Genomic DNA, 23,963 nt, shown 5'->3' with positions numbered 1-23,963 from the left:
GTGTGTTGCGGGGGTGGGCACCGTGGAATACACCCCCCCCCAGCCACACCCCTTGCCGCTGACTTCTCAGCAGTGTGTGCCCACACGGTGCACGGTCGGCGGGCCGCGCCTTCTGGCCCAGTCTCTCTCGCCAAGTTCCGACCAGTACTCTTCTGAACCCACCGAGTTCACTCTGCTCCTTACTCCCCAGCCCCCACCCTCTAACTCCCACCCCTGGCTCACCCCTCCATTTCCTACCCTCGGGTGGGCCGCTCCGACCTCCAATCCCACCCCTCCAGTGGCTCAGCTCTGCCTCCTCCGTCTCCTCTCCCTTATCCCCCAAGCACCCCGCTTTTCCTCTCTACCCCCAACTCCCAGCTCTACCCAAGTCTACAATTCCCCCTCCTCCCCTATACGCCCACCGTTCCCTCCCAGTCCTCAGCCCCTCCCTTCCACTCTCAACCCTCCATCCAGTGCCCACCCACCCTGGCCCTACTCCTCCAGTCTGGCACCCTCTGTACCCCAGCCCCACCTCCTTGCCTCTCTAACTCCCTTTTCAGGTTCCCACTGTTGAGTGATTAACTATGCCAAGTAAATATGTATAACTCAATCACACCCACTTTTAAAAAGAGCAGAGAAATGGTATCTTTCTACCACAGAAGTAAAAAGCGAGAGGCACAAGGTCACCAAGGAGTGGCAAAAGTATTACACTTGGATAAGGAATGGGTGTGTGTGTGTGGTGGTGGCGGCGGCGGCGGCGGCGGCCGCGGCGGGGTGCTAATCCACAGCGGACCAATATTCAGGATGCAGCTTTGGGCAAGGAAGAGGACACTATAGCAGAAGTCTCTGGGTTTTGCCCACCCCAGACCTACTCAGTTTTCTTTTGGAATACCACATTCTCTCCCCTCTTAGTTATTTAATTTGAATAGGGCTGGCCATAACCCTCCCCTCGCCAGCCCCAGGGACTAGACCTAGCAGATTTATTCTATTTCCCTGATCACGGTGATTGACTCAGGGAAGGCATGTGACCTAACCTAGCCCAGTGAGAACCAACCCTGAGACATTTGCTGCAGCTATCAGGAAAGAGAATCTCTTTCTGCTGGAGTTACCAGGCTGGTGGGATGTGAGTCTGGAGCAGATGGGGCTCTGTTACCAAGAAAGGAGAATCTTTATGAGATGAAAGTCAATGCAGAGGAAAGCAGAAATGAAAGTTTGTGAAAGACAGTCTTGACACTAGCACTTAGGTGCCTGGATCCAGCCATACCTGAACTCCAGTTTAATATTGGTGGGGAGGGTATAGCTCAGTGGTAAAGTGAGTGTTAAGCATGCACAAGGTCCTGGATTCAGTCCTCAGTACCTCCATTAAAATAAATAAAAATCCAATTACCTACCCCTCAAAACAAAAACAAACAAAAAAGTTAATCTTGGAACCATTATGGGGGTTTTGAGTTGTTGTTGTTGTTGCTACATATTGTTTTATTCACTTATGTTGTGCTCAGATTCATTTGAGTTGATTTCAGCTGCTTAATCCCCAAAAGAATCTTGATAAACAGAGAATATCCCCCAAGCTTCAGTGTAGAGACATGTGAATGGGAGACTAAATTAGAAAGGTCTGCAAGGGAAGCAGTGTCCTATCCAAGAAAGCAGGGGCTATCCAAGCCATAGCAGATAGCCAATCTGAGGATTTACAGTGCCTGACGAAAACTGACACTTGTCTAAACAAACATTAAAACAGAAAAAAAGCTTATGTCTATGGATGTACCAGGTATCTATGATCTAGGTTAGCAGTAAACTTTATTTGGTGGTTCTTGGTGGCAAAGGCAATACGGGTAATGTGTTTGTTGAAATGATTTCCAAGTTTTGCAAGAAGGAAATGTTCTTGTTTGTCTGGAGAGACAAGTGTTTTTCCTGGAGCTGAAGCTTAGGGGAAAACTTTTTATGATTAAAATGTAGAGGGATCCGAGCCCCCAAGGATGGTGGGAGCTCTGTGGAGGCACCTCACCCAGCCTGTAGGGGTTGTCAAGGTTTCCTAAGGAGGAGACATCTGAATGGAGACTTGAAGGATGAATAGGAGTGAAAAAGGTAAAGAGAGCAGGAGAGAAAACTATTGTGGGCTGAATGAAGAGAATACAATGGCTTAGAGTTTGGTACCTTGAGATACCTGAGAAGTACCTGTGGCTGTAACATGTAGTCTAAAGAGAGGAGGTGGGAGGTGATGGTGGATGGTGCATGCAGGTGAGTTCAAGCCAAGGCTGAAAGCCACTAAAGAAGCCTGGGCAAGATCCTGGGAGCACCAAGGAGCCATGGCAGAGTTTTGAGCAGCACAGGAACACAACATGTGCCTTATAAAGATTCCTCTGGTTGCTATGTGGAGAGTGGATAACACAGGTGAGACTGGAGGTCAGAGAACAGGAAGGAGACTGGGGTGCAGACCTGGGTGTAAAAAAGACATGCCTGGGCCGTGGAAGGGGCCATGGGGGCAAAGGAGAGGAGAACGATTGAAAAGGTATTGAGGTTTACCTGTATATCAACATCCTAATATATCGATATGGATAAACAAGCAGTGGTGCACCCATCAGTGAACACTACTCGGTAAGAAAAAAGAATGAACTACTGATGCACATACAACATGGATGAATCTCAGAATTATTATGTGGAATGAAGGAAGCCAGGCACAAAAGAGACTATGGTATGTGATTTCAGTTCTATGAAGTTCCCGAAGGGGCAAGGCTGATCTACGGTGGACAAAAAAAATCAGCACAGTGGTTCTTTATCTTGATAGAGTTTGGTTTACAGAGGTATATGCATTTTTCAAGGCTCAGTGAATGGTACCCTTAAGATTTGTGCATCTTTTTATATGTAAATTTTACCTAAAATAGGAAATATGAAGAGTAAACAAATATTGACAGACATACTGAGGGACTTAGGGGTTAGAGTACTGATGTCTGCAACTTTCACTGAAGCACATAAAAAATAAGCTGGAGTGATGGATGAATAGATAGAAATATGACAAATAGAGCAAAATGTTAATGGTAGCATCTAGGTAATAAGGGTCACTGTAAAATCTTTCAAATTTTCTATATGTTTTAAAATGCTCATAATGAAATGTTAAAAGAAGTAAGGAGGCAAGAGGGACGTGGTTTGGAGACTGATTATTTGGTTGTGGGGATGAGACAGTTTTTAAAAACAGTGTGCTCTGCCTTGGGCAGAGTCAGTGTCTTTTCCTTTTCTCCTTTTTCCTCTTCCCTGGATCTACTTATCCTACAAAACACCTACCCATTAACTCATTCACTCATTCATTCATTCAACTTATCTAACAAATATTCACAGAGTGATAAACATATGTGAGGCACTGTTGTAGACAATGGGGATACAGTGACCTGCCCTCATGGAATTTATACTCTAGTTGGGCAGAGAGACTACACACAAGAAGTGTAAGTGAAATACAGAGTACATTAGATTGTGATAAGTGCTATGGAGAGATGTAATCCAGAGAATGGAGATGGGTAGTAATATTTTTTGTTGGGGGTGAGGAGAAGCTGTAATTTTAAATGGTTTGGTCATAGAAGAGCTTAATGAAAAGGTAACATTTGAGCAAAGACTTGAAGGTGAGGGGGTGCTCTGTGGATTTCCGGGAGAAGAGCGTTCTAAGCTAAGAGAGCAGCAAGTGTAAATGTCCTGAGGTTGGATTTGCCTGGTAAGTTCAGGGATCAACAAAGAGCCCAGTGTAGCTAGAGCAGAGGGATGGGTGGGGAGAGTGGAAGATGAGGTCAGAGAGGTGATGTGAGGAGGAGGTGGACAATGGTGTGGAAAGATCACGTATGATGAGTTTTTTACGTTATGTGTGGACTTTGGCCTTCACTCTGAGGAAGATGGAAGCATGGAAGGCTTTTGAATAGGAAAGTGACATCTGAGTTATGTTTGAATGACGTCCTTTTTTCCCTCAGGTTGGAAAGGACTGGAAGCTCTCTAGTTTACAAAACAAACCACTTCGGCCAGATTTATTTTGCTCATGAGTCTGCAAACTGGGCAGGGCTCAGTGGGATCAGTTCATCTCTGCTCTACCTGGCATCAGCTGAGGCAGCTTAAAGGCAGTGGGCTGGAATGATCTGAAGCTTCCTCACTCACCTGCCTGGTGGTTGATGCTGCCTTTTGGCTAGGACCTCACCTGGGGGCTATGGCTGGAATGTCACATGTGACCTTTCCACATGGCTGCTTGGGCTTCCTCACATCACGGTGATCAGGTCCCAAGGGAGAGGGGGAGGGAGCGAAGAGACAGGCAGAATCTGTGTCTTCTTTAAGACCTAGCCTTGGAAGTCTTGCAGCATCACTTCCTTCTCATTCTTTTTATTAAGGCAATCACAAAATCCTGCCCAGGGGAGGGAAATAGACTCCACTTCTTGATGGGAAAAGTCAAGCTTTCACAGGGAAGAACATGTGGAACTGGAAATATTACTGTGTCCATTTTGGGGAAATACTGTGTCTTAGGCTTTGGGATACTGGAGAAGAAATATTTGTTTTATTGACAGGGAAATAGGGTTCAGCAGCAAAACCCCAGATTTGCACCTACACCCAGTCTGACAGGCCAGGGTCTCTGGCCACTGTCTTCTGTACACCTGCTCAGACATTTTACTTGCTGATGTTCACCTCTGTGTGACTCACCGTCTTTACTGCCCAAGGCTGAGGGGAATTGCTCCTAACCTCTCTACAGCTACCTCTTATGATCAGATTTTATCTCTGCTCTTCCTTCCCCTTGAGACAGGAAGGAAGGGGGCAGGGCTCAGCCATTCAAGAAATAACACAGCAATTAACACCAAGGTGGCAGAAAATTCAACTCCCAACAGGATTTGAGGCCCAAGATGGCAGGAAATTTGACTTCCAGTAGACCCTGAGCTTCATTATATGCTCATTGTAATATATTAACATGGTAAATGGCACTGCCATGGGCACCATGACAGTTCCGAGGCTAACCATAAAAGATCAAAAACTGGGCAGTGGCCCAATTCCTGAGGATCCCAGCCCCTTCCCCAAAAGTAGTTGGAATAATCCTCCCACTTATTAGATATAAAATAACCCATAAAAACTAGCAACCCCCACACCTCATGGCCGCTCTCCCTTCTGAGTGAGACAGACCACACTCTGTCTATGGAGTGTGTATCTCTCTGAATAAATCTGCCTTTACTCAACTGTGGCTTGCTCTTGAATTCTCTCCTGCACAAAGCCAGGGACCCACACTTGGCCGGGTACATCCCGGGGACTCAACCAAGACCTGGGACACGGCCATCCTCTTGCCCCACGTTCATTTTCCTGTATCACCCTGACTGCTGACTTCTAATAATATGGGTTTATAAAGGCCAGCTGGCATTCCTGGAACAGTACCAGGGGCAGAAAATCCCCCCAAAAGCAAGTCAAGGCCAACCTGGAATCAGATGATGGAAGTAAATGGGATAAGTCCTAAGCATTATACACAGGCCCCGTGCCAAGTGCTGCTCCTGCTCTTACTGGTTATGATCCACGGTCCTAGAGCTAGCCTTCCTGGATTCAAATCTTGGATCCATCAGTTGCCTGCTGTGTGACCTTGGGCATGTTACAGAGAGTCATTTCTCAGAAATGCATTTAATCAAAAATAATGTCCCGTGTGGCAGACTGGATTATCGTTTCTAAATCTCCACTCCCTCCTTGGTATAGAATTGTCCATCTATAACTTTACCAATGACTTTGGACGCCCTCCTGAGTAAGTCAAATAAATTCTCTGGACTATTGATGTTGGGCTTGGTCACATGACTTCCTTTAGCCAGTGAGATGGGAAAGACTCCATTGTCATCTCATGATGTTGTGCAACCACCACTTGTCTCTAGTTCCAAACATTTTTTTTTTTAAAGTTCCAAACATTTTTATCACCCCAAAAGAAAACCCCAGTCATCCCCCATCTCCACTCCCTCCAGCCTCTGGCAACCACCCACCTACTTTTTGTCTTTGTGTATTGACCGATTTTAGATATTTCATATAAATAAAATCATACAATATGTGGCCTTCTGTGTTTGGCTCTTTCATTTAGCCTAATGTTTCCAAGATTTATCCATGTTGTAGCAGGGATCAATACTTCATTTCTTTCTATAGCTGAATATTGTTCCATTGTATGGCTAGCCCACGTTTTATTTCTTCATTCATCAGTTGACAGACATTTGGGTTATTGCTACCTTTTGATTATTGTGAATGATGCTGCTATGAACATTTGGGTCCAAGTATTTGTTTGATGACCTGTTTTCAGCTCTTTTGGGTTTATGCCTAGGAGTGGGATTGCTGTATTGTATGGTAATTCTGTTTAACTTTTTGAGAACTATCAAACTGTTTTCCACAGGAGCTGAATGATTTGATATTACCACTAGCAATGAACAAGGATTCAAGTATCTCTACATCCTCATTACACAAGGGCTATGGATCCATGATGATGAAGGAGGATGAAGGGCTCCCCCACCCCAATTCTTCTTCCCTAGAATTAAGTGTCCACAACCTCCTACCATGCCCCCCACTTCACAGAGCCAGGAGTTACCACTTCATACAGAATTTCTGAGACTCATTGGTCTGATTTTTTTTAAATGGGGGACTGAACCCAGGACCTCATGCATGCTAAACATACTCTCTACCACTGAGCTATACCCCCTACTCCCTGCTCATTGAGATTAAAGTGTCTCTACCTCTACTCCTTCTAGCTCGCTGAGCGCCTGCACTGGAAGGATAGCGGTGTCAGACATTGGGGGAGGGGATCGTCCCATCACAAACAGGACAGGCCAATGGCTAAGCTAACTCTCTCATGTTAGAGGTTGGGAGACTTGGGTCAAATCAAGGCTCTGCCACTTACAGGTTGTATGACTTTGGGAAAGTTACACAGTGTCTCAATGACTCAGTTTCCTCAACTATACAGTGAGGTCGTACTAATCCCTACCTCATAGAGACTGTGGCATGTATTTAATTAGATCAGGCATGTGAGTCCTTAACACAGTACCTGGCAACTGCCAAGTTTTTTTTTTTTCATCTACATGAGGTGTTTTATTTTATTGAACTACTGATTTCATTCATTCACTTGCTCACTCATTCAAGCATTTATGATGCATGCTTGTTGATGTTGGCCCATGGATGCACGTTGATGCGCACACGTGTGGCTATAGATGCCCCAAGCACGTCTATGGTCACACGCACGTAACTGTCTCTTGCATGCCGCGGTTCCCTGTGTAGACGCTGATCTATCTGTTGGTGTTGATGCAGGTAACTGCCCCGCAGCGGTGTGATATTCCCGCCCAAGTCCCCTGCTGGGGAGCTGAGCGCCCTGGCGCCCCCTGCAGGAGAATCTCTCTCTTCACTCTGGGAGGTCAGGAGGCCTCTCCCAGCGCCCTGTGTCCCCCACCTCGCGTGCACATCCCTCTCTCAAGGGCCCAGTGAGCAAGTCTTAGTAGCTGTGGCCGTCCCAGGAGATGTAAGTAAATCTCTAGGGGTTCTGGCATTTGCTGGCCTGGGCTAAGGAATCCAGGTTCTTGCGATGCACAGCGCATCCCAGACCAGGAGGGGTTGCCTGGGTTCCTGCAGGTACAGGAAGAATCTGCTAACAATCAGCTTAGGTTACAGCCGCTCCCATTTTACATATAAAATGCGCAAGAATTTTGCACCATTTTAATATACTCTGAATTGTCCGGGAAAGCAACAACATGTGAATGAAGGGAAGATTCTGTTTTGGGCAGAAGGCTGTATTAGGAGTGTGCGCCACGTCAGAGAATTATATTACTAACATTTCCCCTCTTTATGGTATTTGAATCCCAGACAATCCAGCCAGTTACTCTATTTTGGCTTCTCTCTTAATAGATATATGAATGTTCGTATTTAGCCCTTATTTCAAAATGTCAGCTATAAAGAAGACATTTGACTGTATCTTGTCTTATTCACCTTAAATCTAAACTTATAATTCATCAAAAGTAGGAATATCTGGCCCTAGAATGTCTGTGAACATTGACCCTACTGGAACGCTTCATATCTGTCATAAACTACAGGCTTACCCTCAGTCAGCCACAATCCCAAGATCCAAATAGCTCTGAAAAGGAGAGATTGTGATCCAACCTTCTTGACGGCAAAACCTGACCTGACACAGGCTATTTTAGTCATCTGTATTTATCCCACTGTGGTGCGAACAGCCCACATTGCACTGCGGAGATACTTATCTATTGGATTCCAGGAGCCACCCTGAACCCAGCTGGGCTGACATCATATATGCCGTATATACATGCCACCTTTCTGAAATCCAGACGCCTCCTTAATTCTTAAACACACGTCTAGTAAAGGACAGTAGAGTGTATCTTTCTTTTGTTTCTTTTCTGAACTACAAAGAATGTATTGTAATAATTTTAAATTAGAGATTATATGTACAGATATGTTAGGCTGTGCATGAATTTCATTTCCTGGTAATAAAAGGAATATTATAAAAATCTATTTTTTAGAGGGGGTACTTTAAATTTAGATTTGAGAACCGAAAATCTAATCCAGTGATTCCCAGAGTATGGTCTGCTGAACCCCTACCCCTGGGGGGTCTCTGAGATCCTTCCATGAGCTCCACAAGGTCAAAACTATTCTCACAAGAATACTAAGATGTTACTGGCCTTACTCTTCTTCCTACCTTAAGGTGAAGTTTTCCAGAGGCTATGAGATATGTGATGATGTCATTGCTCTGATATTAACATGTAATAGATTTCTACTTTTCAATGAATAAATATATCTTTAAAACTTATCAGTTTAAATTTATGTAAGGTAAATATGAATAGCTATCCTGTGGTGTGCTGTGCCAGCCCTTACTGGCTTGGGAGAATGAATTGTTAAATTTTCAGGATCATGTGTGCCAGTTGTTAAAACTTTGGTACTGTGAAATGGGCTATAGTGGAGTATTTATTTACACCATGGGAACATTGAGGGCTTTTTTTCAGAGAGCTGGTTGACAAGTACACCATATTGTATATAACCCACACAAACAAAAACTCTTTGGGGGCCCTCAATAATTTTTAAGAGTATAAAGGAGTTCTGAGCCTATAATGAAAAAGACTATTAAAAGGAATATATATATATATATATATATATATATATATGGCCGAATTACTATTCTGTACACCAGAAATTAACACACAGCATTGTAAATTGACTATACTTCAATTAAAAAAAAAAAAAAAAAAAAGGAGTTCTGAGACCAAAACATGCAAGAACCAGTGGTCTACATGAACTAAAAAGCCATCAAGCCCTAACCTAAACCTGACACGCCCCCTTCTGGATGTGATGATACATGCACTCAAACATACATACCTAAAAAGTGTGTGTGTGTGTGTGTGGCTGTGAAGAAATGGCAACACATAGTTAAAGGTCACATTGATTACATATTTTTAGTCTCTTGATTTTACATAATAAAAACACTTTAAATTCAGTGAAAGATTATGTGCCAAGGAATGTAACGAGATTTCACATCATATAATTTAATCCTCACATCTATCCCATGAGATAAATATCATTACCTCGCTTTTGTTTCCAGAGCCATTGAGAGTAAGTGGCCAACATAATGACTCATCACTTCACCTTTGAATATTTTCGGTGTAATTGCTGCAAACAAGGGCCCCTTTCCTACATAACTAAATTCAATATCAGGAAATTAACATGACACATGACTATCACCTAAACCTCAGACTGCATTCAGGTTTTGCCAATTGTCCTGATAGCTTTCTTTATAACAAAAGGGCCCAAGTCAGAACCACACACTACATTTAATTATCATGTCTTATTTGACTTTCATGGCCTTCACCCTTTTGAAGCTTACAGGCCAATTATTTTGTAGAAGATCCCTCAATTTGGGTTTGTCTGATGTTTTCTCAGCATTCACTCCAGGATATGTGTCTCTGGTAGGAATGCCACAGAAGTGATTCGGTCTTCTCACTGCAACCTTTCTAGTGATACATGGTTATAATTTGTCTCATTATCCATGAAATTAACTTTGATCACTTGAAGAAGATGTTGTCTACCAGGTGTCTCCTCTGTTAAGTGACTCTTTTTCTCTTTGTAAAGTATTTGATGGGGATAAACTTTGACAGTATTTAAATATCTCTTTCTAAAGACTTAAATATAAGGCAAGACATGATAAATTTCCTAGAAGAAATCATAGGCAAAACATTCTCTGACATAAATCTTAGCGATGTTCTCTTAGGGCAATCTACCCAGGCAATAGAAATAAGAACAAAAATAAACAAATGGGACCTAATTAAACTTATACACTTTTGCACAGCAAAGGAAACCATAAGCAAAACAAAACGACAACCTATGAGAATGGGAGAAAATATTTGCAAATGTTGCGACTGACAAAGGCTTAATTTCCACAATATATAAACAGCTCATACAACTTAATAACAAAAAAAACAAACAACCCAATCCAAAAATGGGCAGAGAACCTAAACAAACAATTCTCCAATGAAGATATACAAATGGCTAATAGGCACATGAAAAAATGCTCAATATCACTAATTATCAGAGAAATGCAAATCAAAACTACAATGAAGTATCACTTCACACCAATCAGAATGACCATCATTCAAAATTCCATAAATGATAAATGCTGGAGAGGGTGTGGAGAAAAGGGAACCTTCCTACACTGTTGGTGGGAATGCAGTTTGGTGCGGCCATTATGGGAAACAGTATGGAGATTCCTCAAAAGACTGAAAATAGATCTACCATATGATCCAGCGATCCCACTTCTGGGTATATATCCAGAGGGAACTCAAATTCGAAAAGATATATGTACCCCAATGTTCATAGCAGCACTGTATACAATACCCAAGACATGGAAGCAACCTAAATGTCCATTGAGAGATGACTGGATAAAGAAGATGTGGTATATTTATACAATGGAATACTACTCAGCCATAAAAAAGAACACAATAATGCCATTTGTAGCAACATGGATGGATCTGGAGGTCGTCATTCTAAGTGAAGTTAAGCCAGAAAGAGAACGAAAAATACCATATGATATCACTCATACGTGGAATCTAAAAAAAGAGAAAAAAGGAAAAAAAGGACACTATGAACTCATCTACAAGACAGAAACAGACTCACAGACTTAGTAAACAATTATGGTTACCAGAGAAAGGGGGTGGGAAGGGATAAATTAGGGAGTTTGATATTTACAAATGTTAGCCACTATATATAAAGATAGATTTTTAAAAAAGCTTCTTCTGTATAGCACAGGAACAATGTTTGATATCTTGTAATAACACTTAATGAAAAAGAATATGAAAATGAATATATGTATGTATATGCATGACTGGGACATTATGCTGTTCACCAGAGATTGACACATTGTAATTGACTGTACTTCAATTTAAAAATAAATAATTATTTTAAAAAAATTTTTTAATTTAAATAAAATAAATAAATAAACACCTCTTTCCTCATCAAACTTTCACCCTCTAATTATAGTGTCCATTGATGTTTCTGGGCTGAATTATTACTATGAAAGCTGCCAAATAAAGATTTTCTAATTCTGTCTTCCCTTCTATATTTATTAGTTGTCCTTCCACTGTAAAAATATTTCCCTTTTATGTTTTAATTAATTAATACATACCATTATGGACTACTGGATTCTTATTTTATTCATTGGGTTATCCTCTATTAATATCATTATTTTGATTCTCAAATCATCCAAGATTTGGTGAGTGGGAGCCCCTTCCAGCTGGCTCTTGTCCTTTTTTTTAAAAAAATAGGTTTTATTTTTCAGAGTAGTTTTACATTCACTGTAAACTTGAATGGAAAGTATATTCCCATTCAAAGCAGTCCCATATGTCTCCTGCCCGCCCCCCCAGAAAGCTTCCCCCCGCCCCCGGCAACCTCCCCTCCAGAGTGGTACATTTGTTATAATCCATGAACATAAAATGACACATGATTATCACCTAAAGTCCACAGTTTACATTAGGGTTCACTCTTACTGTTGAACACTCTGCAAGACAATGTGCTGTTTCAGGATCTAGAATCACATCTACTTGAAACTGCTTCATAATTTTGTTTAGGCCAGAATACTGTGGAGGAAGACGGCAACCATATTCCTTCAGTTGGAATGAAAAGGTCCAGGAGACTCTATGGTTTTACAATTGTGGTGGATACTTTTAACATCTGTCAGCAAGTCCAGTTCTAACTCCGTATATATGCTCCTTACCTCCTTTAACAGATACATTAATGTGGAAACATGATCTGAAAATTTTGTTAGATTTTCATTTAGTTTTGCTAAAATATCCATTTCTTCATCTTGTAGTTGCCGAAGAATACACTTTTGCTCATTTTGGAGAAAAAACACAAGTTACTCAAATTCAACATTTATTTCTTCTCTTCTATAGTCTACCTTCTTCTTCAGTTCCAATGATCTCCTGGTTTGCATAGTTATCACTTTTTCAGCTTGTTCCACTCTCTCCTTCCAAAGCTCAGTGCAAAGCTCCAACCTTTTCCTATGACAGGGAGCAGCTTTTTCTATGGGCCAAATGTAGTGATTCCAGTGATCAGTGGAGAAACTGCACTATGGAAAACTGGAAAACCTCTCCATCCTTCTGACAGAAAAAAAAAAAATCAAAGCCTGATTGTGCTTTTCACACATAAGCTTCTCTTCCTGCCTCTTCCTTTTGCTTTTCTCATCTGGAGTAGCTAGCAATTTCAAATTGCCCAGCTGGAGATTGAATGAATTTCTTTTCTGGACAGCAAAATCTGCAAAAAAGGCAGGGGAAAGTGTCATTTAGATCCTTCCAGGACGTATCGATACAGGATCGACAGAAGTTATGCCCACAGATGATAGTCACTGGGTCTTCCAGGTAGTCCAGCCAGATGGGACAGCTCGCCCCTGCTTGGAGGTCTGCCAGGGCTGTCACAAACTCCACTGAACCACGAACAAAAGTGGTAAGGTAATGAGTCCTTTAGCAAGACCTAGGTCTCTGGTGCTCAAGACTCAGTGAGCAGTGGGTATCTTCCCCCAGACCTTGCAAATGGACCAACTTTCAGTTTCACTGGCTTGGCATGTTGATGGCAGCCTCTACAGACTAGTCCTCTCGCCCTGAGTTCCAGAGTCTGTTGCCAAAGCTCACAGGCTGCAGTCTACTGCCTACTGGAACACAGTAGCTGGGCTGCTCCTCTGCTCACTCATGTAAAGTCAAGTTCAACGGCTTTCTTGTTTAAGAAAATACTCTTAGGTCCAAGACAAGGATTCCTTCCATATAGCACAAGGAGCTACATTCAATAACTTGTAATAACTTACAGGTCTTGGTAAAAGACCTGTTTCTGAGTCACATGGCCAGTTTCTGAGTCAGTCGGTCTTTTACATTTCTAAGACATTCCCAGAGGATGCTACGGGCCTGGGGCCATGCTCTGTGAGCCACTGGAGAACACGGCTCAGTCCTCTCAGACAGGCGACCCAGAATGACTCTTGTATATGGGTATTTCTCTCTTGGATATAATGGATAGTTCCCACTTGTATCTTTGAAATAAATAAATTTAAAATGTGCAGTACAGAGGTGTTGTTATGGGACATTCCTGGGATCCCAGCTTAGAGCCAGTACAGGAAGTCTTCCCCTGAGAGGCAGTCATCACCCTGTATAACCCTCCTTATCCTTATAGTAGTTTGAGGTGTTTCTTTTTGTTGGAGTTCTTGCTGCTGCAGCAGTGCACTTGAAGCAGGGGTGGTATCTGGACCATCCAGGTATTGGCACCCAGGGCCCCTTTGCCTGCAAGCCTGAAGTATGCAGGTGGTGCAAAGAGCACTCTTCCCCCAGGCAATCAAATACTGGAGAGCGGCTCTCTGGCACTGGGGAGTCCCAGCCCCTCCTCCTCAGTGGCATCTGCATACCTGACATTCTTCCTCAAAAACAAATTCCCACAGGTTGCTGCCTGTTCACTGGGAGAGGCTGCCTGAGGCCAGATGATTATAACACCCTGATGACATCAAGAGAAAGATTCAGCCTATTTAGCTCTTGGTGCAAAGGGGAAGCCCAATAAAGTAGGAAATGCCAAAGTTCTCTTGTGTTTCACATTCCAGAACCACAGATGTCCCAGAACCAGCCAGCAGACGTCGGAATATCCTACCTGGGGCTTGTCTGGGGTACCTGAGATTGGAATCTGCTCGCCCTTTCTGGAGGAGCTGGGAACAGACTGAGGAAGAGCTCTGCCTGGGAGTTGGGTGCCAGGGTCCCGTTCAGAATTTGCCTGTAACTTGCAGCAGGACCTGGTGCCTGGGCCTCCCCTACATGGAGGGAACCGGGGGGAGACAGTACAACTGACAGGGTTTCCAGTCTAGTCTTATTTCTGTGAGGCACTGAGCATCGTCTGTATGGAAGGGGGAGGGGCAGGCAGAATCTCCAATACCTGGGGTCCTGGCAGCCCTGGTGGCTGTCCTCACAGAGCTTTAGATCCAGAGAAGGTGGCAGACTCATCCCCAGACAGTGAAAACCCAGAGTGTGCAGGGCTGGGAAGGAGAATATGGAGAAATCTCATTTGGAGCTTGTTTGCTTAGGTTTTCAGTGCCCGTGTTGACTGCTGTGCTGTCCCCTCACTCCCCACCCCCATCCCGGGAATTCTGATGGACATCAGGCGTGACACTTCCTTCTTGACTTTCCTACTAAAATGACACTACTATCAACCTTAGATTAAATAAACCCCTCATCAGAAAGATTAGAAGGAAAGATGATGTAACAACTCAGATTAGATGAAATGGACAAATTCCCAGAAACACACCAAATACCAAAACAGACTGAAGAAGAAATAGAAAATCTGAATAGATCTTTAACACATAAAAAGATAAAGTCACGAATCAGTAACCCCCCAACAAAGAATTGCCCAGAACCAGATGGCTTCATGAGCCAATGTCATTAAATATGTAAAGAATAATGACCACTAATCCTCTTCAAACTCTTCCAAAAATAGGAGGGAACACTTCCTAACTCACCCTACTAGGCCACTAGTCCCCTGACGCCAAAGCCAGACAAAACATCACAAGAGGAGAAAAGTACAGATCGACAGACTTGAGACTATAGAGGCAAAAATCCTCAGCAAATATACTAGTAAGCCACTATGATGAACAATCCAGGGAGGGGAGGGTATAGCTTGGTGGTAGAGTGCGTGCTTTGCATGCACAAGATCCTGGGTTCAATCCCCAGTACCTCCATTAAATAAATAAATAAATTTAATTACCTCCACCCCCCCAAAAAAAATAATCCAGAGAGATATTAGAAAAACATTTCCTTTACATCAAAGAGAGCAAAGTACTTAAGAATAAATTTAACAGAAGGTCCAAGACTTGGGCACTGAAAAGTAGAAAATATTGCTGAAGGAAATTAAACAAGACCTAAATAAATGGGAAGACATTTGTTTGTGCATTGGAAGACAATATTTTTAGGATGGCAATACTCCCCAAAGCAATCTACAGTTTCAATGTAATTCCTTTCGAAATCCAAGCAGGCTTTTTTTTTCCTTCTTTCAGAAATGTAAAAGCTTATTCTAAATTCATGTGGAATTGCTAAGGATCTTGAATAGCTAAACTAACCTTGAAAGGAAGAACAAGTTTGAAGAGTCACACTTGCTAATTTCAAAGTTGCTACAAATCTACAGTAATCAAAACAATGTGGTTCTGGCATAAGGGTAGACATAATAATCCATAAAATGGAACTGAGAGCCCAGAAATAGTCCCTAATATCTATAAGCAATTAATTTTTAATAGAGTTATCTTTAATTTAATAAAGACAGAGAGACCATTCATCGTGCAAAGACTGATCTTCACCATGTGGCGATGATTGAAATGGATATCCAAGGCATAAAGATGAAGGTGAACTTCTACCTCACATAATACACAAAAATGAACTCAAAGTGGATGAAAAGCCTAAACACAAGAGTTAAAACTATAAGTCTTAGGAGAAAACATAGAGCTAAATGTTCATGACCTTGGATTTGGCATGGTTTCTTAAATATGACACCAAAGGCACTGAGGCCAAAACAAAACAAAACAAAGAAACACCAACCCAGGATACATTGGACTTTATCAAATTTTAAAACTTCGTGTATCAAAGGATACAATTAATAAAGTGATGGGGGAAGGTATAGCTCAGTGGTAGAGCGCATACTTAGCATGTACAAGGTCCTGGGTTCAATCCCCAGTACCTCCATTTTAAAAAATTAATTAAAAAATGAAAGAAATAAAGTGAAAGACAACCCAGAAGACATTGCAAATCATATATCGAATATGGATATAGTATCCAGAATATATAAAGAATTCAATAACCCAGATGAAACAACCGTTTTTAAACCGGCCAAGGACTTTAACAGACATTTCTCCATCGTTATCCTTAGAGAAGTGTAAATCGAAACCACTAGGAATCACCGCTTCACACCACTGGAATAGTGAAAAGATTTTTAAGCAATCAAAAAACAAAACAAAACAAAACAAAACAAAACAAAACCAAGAGTTAGGACATGGAGAAATTGCAACTCTTGTTCATTCTTGGTGGGAATAAACTGATGCAGCCACTGTGAATACTAGTTTGTCTGTCCCTTAATAAATTAAACAGAATTATCATGTGAACAAGCAATTCACTTATGGGTTGTAAAGAGGTGTTCAAACAAAAGCTTGTACACAAATAGTCATATTAGTATTGGTTGTAATAGCCAAAAGGCGGGAACTTCCCTAGTGTCCTGAAATTGATGAATGGATAAACAACACATGGCATATCCATATAATGCAATATTATTTGTCATACAAAGAATGAAGTACTGATACATGCTATACCATGGATAAACCTTGAAAATATTTTGCCTAGTGAAAGAAGTCAGACAGAAAACACCACATATTATATCATTCTAACTATTTAAAAAATACAAAGCAGTTATACGCATTGAGACAGAAAGCTGATTAGTGGTTCCCAGGAAATGGGAGGAGAGTGGAAAGGCAGTGATTGCTAAATCGGTATGGGGTTTTCTTTCGAGGTGATAAAAATATTCTGGAACTAGATAGTGGTGATGGTTGCACAACAGCGTGAATGTACAAAATTCCAATGAATTATATAATTTTTAGTGGTTAAAATCTTAAATTTTATATTATGTGTATTTTAACACACACAAAAGAGTTAAGTAAAAACATTTCAAATGGGGGTGAGAATGGGAAGAGCAGAAAGAACTGTCCACACCGATGGTGCTGACCAGTTCAATCAATTTGAATATTTCTATTGTCACATGATACTTCCCCTGAGTATATTCACTTCATAGTGTGATTCTGTTTCCCACCTGCTTGCATGGCGTGTAGGCTGGTCTAGTTTAATGAAATTTAAGCCCTTAATCTATTTGGTCCCTGAAACAACTCCTTCCCTTTCATTGATGATCCAAAACCACAAGAACCTGATTCTTGAGTACCTTCCTTAACAGCAAAGCCACAGAGAGCTGTGACAAGTGCTCGGCAGAAGATGTCCAAGATGCTGCTAGGATACAGTGTGGTTGCTGACCTCATTCCCAGGGTTCAGGGGTGTTTCTGGAGGGTGACATTTAAAGGGAAAGCTGAGGAGTGAATAGAATGCACATGAAGAAAGTAGGGAGAGGGTCAGACAAGACCCATTGTGCATAAACCCTGGAACAGGTGAATGTAGGGGGCACAGACATTGAAGTCGAGGCACAGAAAGTGGAACAAAAGTGATGAAGCGTGCAGCTGGGGACATGAGAGTCAAGCCACAAGAGACATTTTGGGTTGTAATAAGGAACTGTGATAAGTCAAGGGCAATGAGGAATCATGAAGGGTGTGCAGGACACTTGGCATCATTCCCATGCACTAAGGACCTCCTTGTCTGAATGAGCTGGGAAGCTTCAGACTGCCTTTCCCACTTGGCCTTACATCCAGGGTTGATTGTGGATGCATTTGAACTTCTGAGTAACACAGCCATGGAGTCACGAGGTGTTTTGGCAGGAGCAAAACCATGAGTCCATGCAACAATTTTGAGGTGTCAGGAGGCCACTGAACAGAAACAATGGCATCTAGATCCTGGATCACAGCTCAGGAGTGCTGTCCCTGGCACCACTCATGGAGGCACAGTCTACAGCCTGTTCCTCTAGCTACTAACTCTGACATCTAGGCTCTTAATTCACCATTATCACATGGAGGATCCAGCCAAGGCTGGGTCAAATCTGATCGCCCATTCTCTCATCACTTGAAGTCACTCTGCAGGGAGAAGGGATCCTTTTCTGTAATCCCAGGGATGTGGTTGGTGCAAAGGAGTGACAGTCTCCCCCTCAGCCAGCAGAGGAGGAGCCTTCTGGCTCTGGGGAGCCCCACCCCAACTCCTGCATACCTGACATTCTCTCTGTATACCTGAAAGTCCACCACATTCCTGCCCATTTCCTGGGAGGGGCTGAGGCCTGATGGAAAAAATACCCTGATACTGCCAGGAGGAAGACTTAGTCTATTTCTGGGGCAAAGAGGAAGCCAGTGGGGAATCCGGTGAGGGCAGAAACTGACAGCATTCCCCTCTATCACATCCAAGAGCCCAGCTCTGCCAGCCCCAACAAGGACACATGGGAATGCCAACCTGGGTCTTGCTCAGGGTTGTCTGTGAGCAGAATCTGCCTGTCCTTCCTAGATGGGCGGAGCCAGGGTGTTCGGAGGCCCCTGGGCTGGGGTTCAGGAGACCTGGGTTCTAGACCAGCCTGAGTCACTGACCAGCAGTAGGACCTCGGGTCAGCATCTTGCTTGGATTCAGGGAGCAGAATGAGAGAACACAACAAATAGCCCTTTGAAGTCAGGATCTTACACTTATTGCCAAGAGAGCTAGAACCTTCTTTAGCCATAAGCAGAGGCAGGTCCCAACACCTAATCATGGCTTCAACCAACAGAGGCCAGGTCCTTCCTCACAGATCTGGGCTCTCGTGCAGAAGACAGAGCTGTCCCCAGACAGTGAGGTCCCCTAGTGGGTACAAGATGATGAAGGTTTCTGGGAGGCTGGTGGGGGGACTGACAGGGCTTTGTGTAAGGGGGGTGGTAATTAGGTCTACTTGTTTATTTATTTAGAGGAGGTACTGCGGATTGAACCCAGGACCTAGTGAGGGCTAAGCATGTGCTCTACCACCGAGCTATACCTCCCCATCCCAAAGGCTTTTTCTGATACCTTGAGAAGGGGCCGAGGCAGGATGTGACCCCAGGGGCGATCTCACCCCAGAGTCTCAATGCTGTTGCATTAGTGGCTCTCGGTGTCTACAGATCTCAGAACCAGCACTGCCCTCCCATCAGCAGATCCTCCCGGGACCCCTCCCCATCCTGATCTCCCTCTACTCTCCCACTCTTTAGTGACTCAGCTCCCTTGAGACACGAGGCTCCAGGCTTAGGAGGACAGTCTGGGCTCATCCCTCTTCAGAGACAGAATCCCAATCATGCCCTTGAGAATGAACTTTCCTCCCTCCCCTGGCATCTACTGCATCCCAGATTTTGGCAAAGGCAACCAGCGCTGGGTCTCGTTCTGCATGGAGCCATCCCACAAAGTGAATGGAATCAAGGTCTTGAGCCACAGGCCCCAAACTGCAAAACATGACGGAGTAGCTAAATTGGTAGCGCTTAGCAAAGAAAGAATCCACCCTTGCCTCGAGCCTCCTCCATTCATGAGTTTCTTAACCAATAGGCTGCAACTCTCTGTGAAAAAATAAATATTACATCATTACATCGATTCCGAATCCTTGAAGCCAGGTTTCAGTACAATATTTAATAAGATTCTGTGCAGCACACTCTAATCCATTGCCCAATCTTTTCCCTTTTGTCTTTCTTCCTTTTTGTTTTTTTAATGGAGGTACTGCGGATTGAACCCAGGGCCTAATGCATGCTAAGCATATGCTCTACCACTGAGCTATTACCCTCCCCTCATCTATATTTTTCAATTAAAAAATTATAGAGCTTCTGACCAACTCAAGTGGTTATCTAACCTACTAAAAGGTTGCAATCCACAGTTTGAAAGCACCGCTCTACTCCGCAGGCTGCAGGAGATGGGAGGCCAGAAACTGGTTGGTGGCGGGGGTGGATATGTGGGGCTGGGAGGGGAGCATACCTCTGCTCTCATGGGAGAAAGAAAACATTTAGGAGCTCTGGTAATTGCACAGATATTTCTGCTATAGCAGGATCTTCCCTGGGCTCTGAACTCAGGTCTCAACCTTCCTGTCCACCCTCCTCACAGCAGACAGATACTAGGATATTTGTAGACACAAATCTGAATGTCTTCCTTCTGTGCTCAGGGTCTGGCCATGGTACCCAGTGCACTGAGAATAACATCCTGAGTCCTCCTGGGGGCTCACAAGGGGTTGACCCTGCCCCCCTCACTCCCTCTACCCTCTCTGGGCTCAGCCTTCCTGAAATACTCACAGTTCTAGTTCATCCTTGAAATCTTAGCTCACATATCCCCTCTTCCAGGAAGCCCTCCTAGAACTCCCAAGGCATGTGATCACCCCCTGATCTGGGCTCCCACATCCCCTGGGTTTCCTCTACCCAAATCTGACCTCTCTGAGCCATCATGATCTAAGAATGGTCTATAGCCCCCTACAGTGGGACCAGACCTGCCACTGAGTCATCACTGTGTCTCCAGCAATCTCAGCACAGGGCCAGGCACACCACTCATCCTCAGCGAATCTTTACTGTCAGGCTCTTAAATGTGTCTGTCATCTCTTTTAGATCAAAAACCAACGGGTCAACAGGCAGTGATCATCCCCATTTGACAGGGAAGGGAACTGAGGCTCAGAGAGGAAAAGTCACTTTCTACACAGGAGACCTGGCGTGTGAGTATCAGTGTCCACCCCACGACTACCCCCTAGAGCTGGGCCTGCGAGGACAGCTCTGCCTTCACCTGAGAGACATCAGACTTGCCTTGGGACAACCCTTGGAGCTGACCTGGATATCTCCCTGAATCCTCCATCACTGCTGGGTTGGGGCACTGATGCAGTTCCTGCCTCATCATGAGGCTCCATTCCTGCCTCACCAGGTCACTCACGTAGCTTCTGCCTGGTATGCGGAGCATGTCAAGGAGGAGCCCGAGTCTATGCTCCAGTTGGAGGGGAGTCTGGAAGAACAGTGTTGGAGGCTCTACTGTGGAAGCAGAGACACAGAAGGCAGGGATTTTCCAAGTGCAGGAAAGGGGTGTGGAGGGGCACAGCTCCTGCAAATGTGACAGGTCACCTTTCCAAGCTCTGGAGAGAAACTTGACCTTGCTGGGGTACAGTTTGGGGTCATCCGCTCCACCAAGGGATGGACTCCTGCAGGATCTGGGAGAGGGACCTCCTAGTGCTCACTGCACAGGGTGACATGGACCCACAGAACTCACCCCACAGCATCACCCAGGTAAGTGAATCCTTCACCTTCTGACCCCAAGACAGCTCTTCCCAGAAGAAATTACACATCCATCTCCCACTCAATATGCATGCGAAGGGTCAATGCCTTTGAGAATCTACTGAGGGTGGTGGAATTTCTCCCACAGACAAGGAGCATTGATAGTGACATTGACTACAACCCAAACTCTCATCCTTTACTTTCCCATTGTCTTTCTCTTCCTCTCTCTCAGAAACTCCTTGAAAACTGTGACTTTGGAATGTCCCACTCACCACTCTGTCACCTATGCCTGAATTTAGCATAAGGTGCTAAGTGGATTATTTGCTTCTGAATAAATGACCATTAACGAAGAGACCAACGGGAGGAGAGTGTGAGTCCTGGGGGTCCTCTAGGGCCTTTTTCATGTTTCCGTTTCATGAGCCACCCCAGCATCCTCCTGAGGCATTTCCCCTTTTTCCCAACCATGTTCAATCTGGTATTTCCAAACGTGCAAAAAAAGAGTCTCTTTTTGCCTAAATACCATGATCTGTGGTGGGGAGCTGTTCCTATATTGGGGGCCCTAGCCTGAAGCTGTGAGTCCAGGGAGCTGACAGCCCCCCACCCCCCAGTCGGATGTAAGAGGTCAGCAATCAGCAAAAGTGTGGAAAATACTGAGTCACGGGGACTTCATGTTGGACTGTGACAGACTCCACATCTGAAACCTGCTCCTGCCCCAAGGGCACGGCATGTCTCTGCCGGCCAGGCAGGAAGGTGGGAGGGCTGACATCAGAGCTCTTCGCTGGGGAATAAAAGCACCTGCTGGGATCTGCCAAACCTCCATTGACTCCACTGCAGCCAACTCAGAGCCATGACTCCACAATGCTGCGTCCTGGGTAAGGAGGACCCGACCCCGATTCTTTTGGAGCCTATCTCCAATCTTAGCTACAACCCCATCCTTGCCTCAACTCAATCTTCCCCCTCAGCCTCAAGCCAGACAGGTGACTCCATCCCAGCTGTACCCTTTCCATGTCCCAAGATCAGCCCCATCCACATCCCTGACTCAGTTCCCAAACTCATGCCCAAGTATCCTAAGTTCCCACTCCAAACCCAATCTTCTACATTTTCATATTGGTCACTTACGTAACACGATACCAGTGTCAGCTCAGTCCCCTTTAGAGCCTGACTCCACCTGAGCCTCCTACTCTAAACTCTTCCCTCCCTGGAAACACCTACATTCCTCAGAACCCTAAACCCACTTCTTCTAAGAGTCCTGCCTGTATCCCCTCGACTTCCACAGACCCGTAATCCCCAGACACTGAACACAGGTCTGCCCCTAACTGTCTCCTGAGCCTCAATCGGGACAGACGATCTCTCGGACCCTTCCCTTCCTTCCCAAGACTGGGCTCCCTGGGTGGACCAGTGGCTGCCCCATCAGCCCCGCCTCATCCCTTTCTTCTCCCACAGCTGTATCAGCCGCTGTCTGCATCCTCTTGTTCCTCTGCTCACACGGAGCCCCAGGTGAGCCCAGGAGGGACACAGACCCTTGGGGGTGAGGGTGCAGCTCCCAGAAGATCCCAGCCTAGGACTTGCCTGCCCTGCTGCCTGGCCCACACCAGCTCTCTTTTCCACAGTGTCCCCCACAGACACTCATCTGATGCTGTGCCAGCCACACAGGAGATGTGGGGACCAGTTCTATGACCCCTTGCAGCACTGTTGCTATGATGATGCTGTGGTACCCTTGGGCAGGACCCGAAAGTGTGGCAACTGCACCTTCAGGGTCTGCTTCGAGCAGTGCTGCCCATGGTCAGTTAGGAGGCCCCAGGAATCCTTCGTGGTGAAGGTGAAAGGTCAAAACTGTTACTTGGCCCCATCCTCAGATGATAGGATTTGTCGCAGGTAAGGTTCTGGTCCTTCCAAGGGATGAGGGGGTGCAGGAGAGCAGGGAGTGTCTGGATGCCTGTTCTATGACTCAACCACCCCTAGCACTCTTCTCCGTGTCCTTCTGTCCCTGTCCACCCACTCTATTCAATCTACTTCTCTCTTTTTCTCTGCTTACTTCTTTCTCCTTTCATTTTTATTTCTCTCTCATCCTCTTTGTTGTCCTTCTTATGTGTTTCTTTTCCACTCTTCTGCCTCAATTGTTCATCTCCCCTTTTCTGTCCATCACTCTCTGGCTCACTCTCTGTCTCTCTCTTCAGTGTCAGCTGACCAGAGATCAGGGAACCAGAAGACGGCTAGATTCTGCTTCCTGAATGAGCCTGGAGAGAAGGATGTGATATTGCCTTAGATCTGGGGTGTGGCGTGGATATTTGGGGATCGGAGACACTCAGGCTCCACCCTCCCTCCTCATTCTTTCTCCTCTTAAACACTCAGCCTGAATCTGCCCTGAGCAAGGTGACCAGTCCCCTTTCTATGAACCTGGACAATTGTGAGAGATTATTCTATCGTTGGAGATGCTGAGGGCCCTGACGTCTCACAATTACCCCTGTGGCCAGTATCATCAGACAATCCCTAGGCTGGCACTGGGGACCCTTCGTGAGATATTTCATCCTTTCCGGCATTTTCTCCACCAGGTGCAAAACACAAGGCACTTAATAAATTTTGCAGCTTTACATATCCTGTCATGGTG

At 44.5% G+C, this 23,963-nt stretch overlaps 1 protein-coding gene, 1 non-coding gene and 1 pseudogene across 2 annotated transcripts; 2 read left to right on the top strand and 1 right to left on the bottom strand.

Moving 5' to 3' along the window:
* Positions 1 to 11,939: 11,939 nt before the first annotated feature.
* LOC105104038 (tripartite motif-containing protein 60-like) lies at positions 11,940 to 14,456 on the bottom strand (annotated as a pseudogene).
* Positions 14,457 to 15,114: 658 nt separating this feature from the next.
* Positions 15,115 to 15,187, top strand: TRNAA-UGC (transfer RNA alanine (anticodon UGC)). The gene has a single exon. It is a non-coding gene; the product is annotated as a tRNA-Ala (tRNA).
* Positions 15,188 to 22,080: 6,893 nt separating this feature from the next.
* On the top strand, positions 22,081 to 23,542 carry LOC116154976 (insulin growth factor-like family member 1). The gene is made up of 4 exons (XM_064490015.1): positions 22,081 to 22,105; positions 22,799 to 22,852; positions 22,966 to 23,230; positions 23,533 to 23,542. The coding sequence occupies exons 1-4, from the start codon at positions 22,081 to 22,083 to the stop codon at positions 23,540 to 23,542; spliced, it is 354 nt and encodes a 117-aa protein (XP_064346085.1).
* Positions 23,543 to 23,963: the final 421 nt, after the last annotated feature.

Source organism: Camelus dromedarius, chromosome 9, assembly GCF_036321535.1.
Source record: "Camelus dromedarius isolate mCamDro1 chromosome 9, mCamDro1.pat, whole genome shotgun sequence".
Taxonomy (NCBI): Eukaryota; Metazoa; Chordata; class Mammalia; order Artiodactyla; family Camelidae; genus Camelus; species Camelus dromedarius.
Note: the sequence above shows the minus strand (reverse complement) of the source record. Positions and strands in the feature narration are given on the sequence as shown.

Excerpts from the sequence above, each read along its gene's own strand:
- LOC116154976 (XM_064490015.1), top strand. The coding sequence starts at position 22,081 with ATGTCTCTGCCGGCCAGGCAGGAAG. Across the intron at positions 22,106-22,798 it reads TCTGCCGGCCAGGCAGGAAG|CTGTATCAGCCGCTGTCTGC; the intron begins GTGGGAGGGCTG and ends CTTCTCCCACAG. Across the intron at positions 22,853-22,965 it reads CTGCTCACACGGAGCCCCAG|TGTCCCCCACAGACACTCAT; the intron begins GTGAGCCCAGGA and ends TCTTTTCCACAG.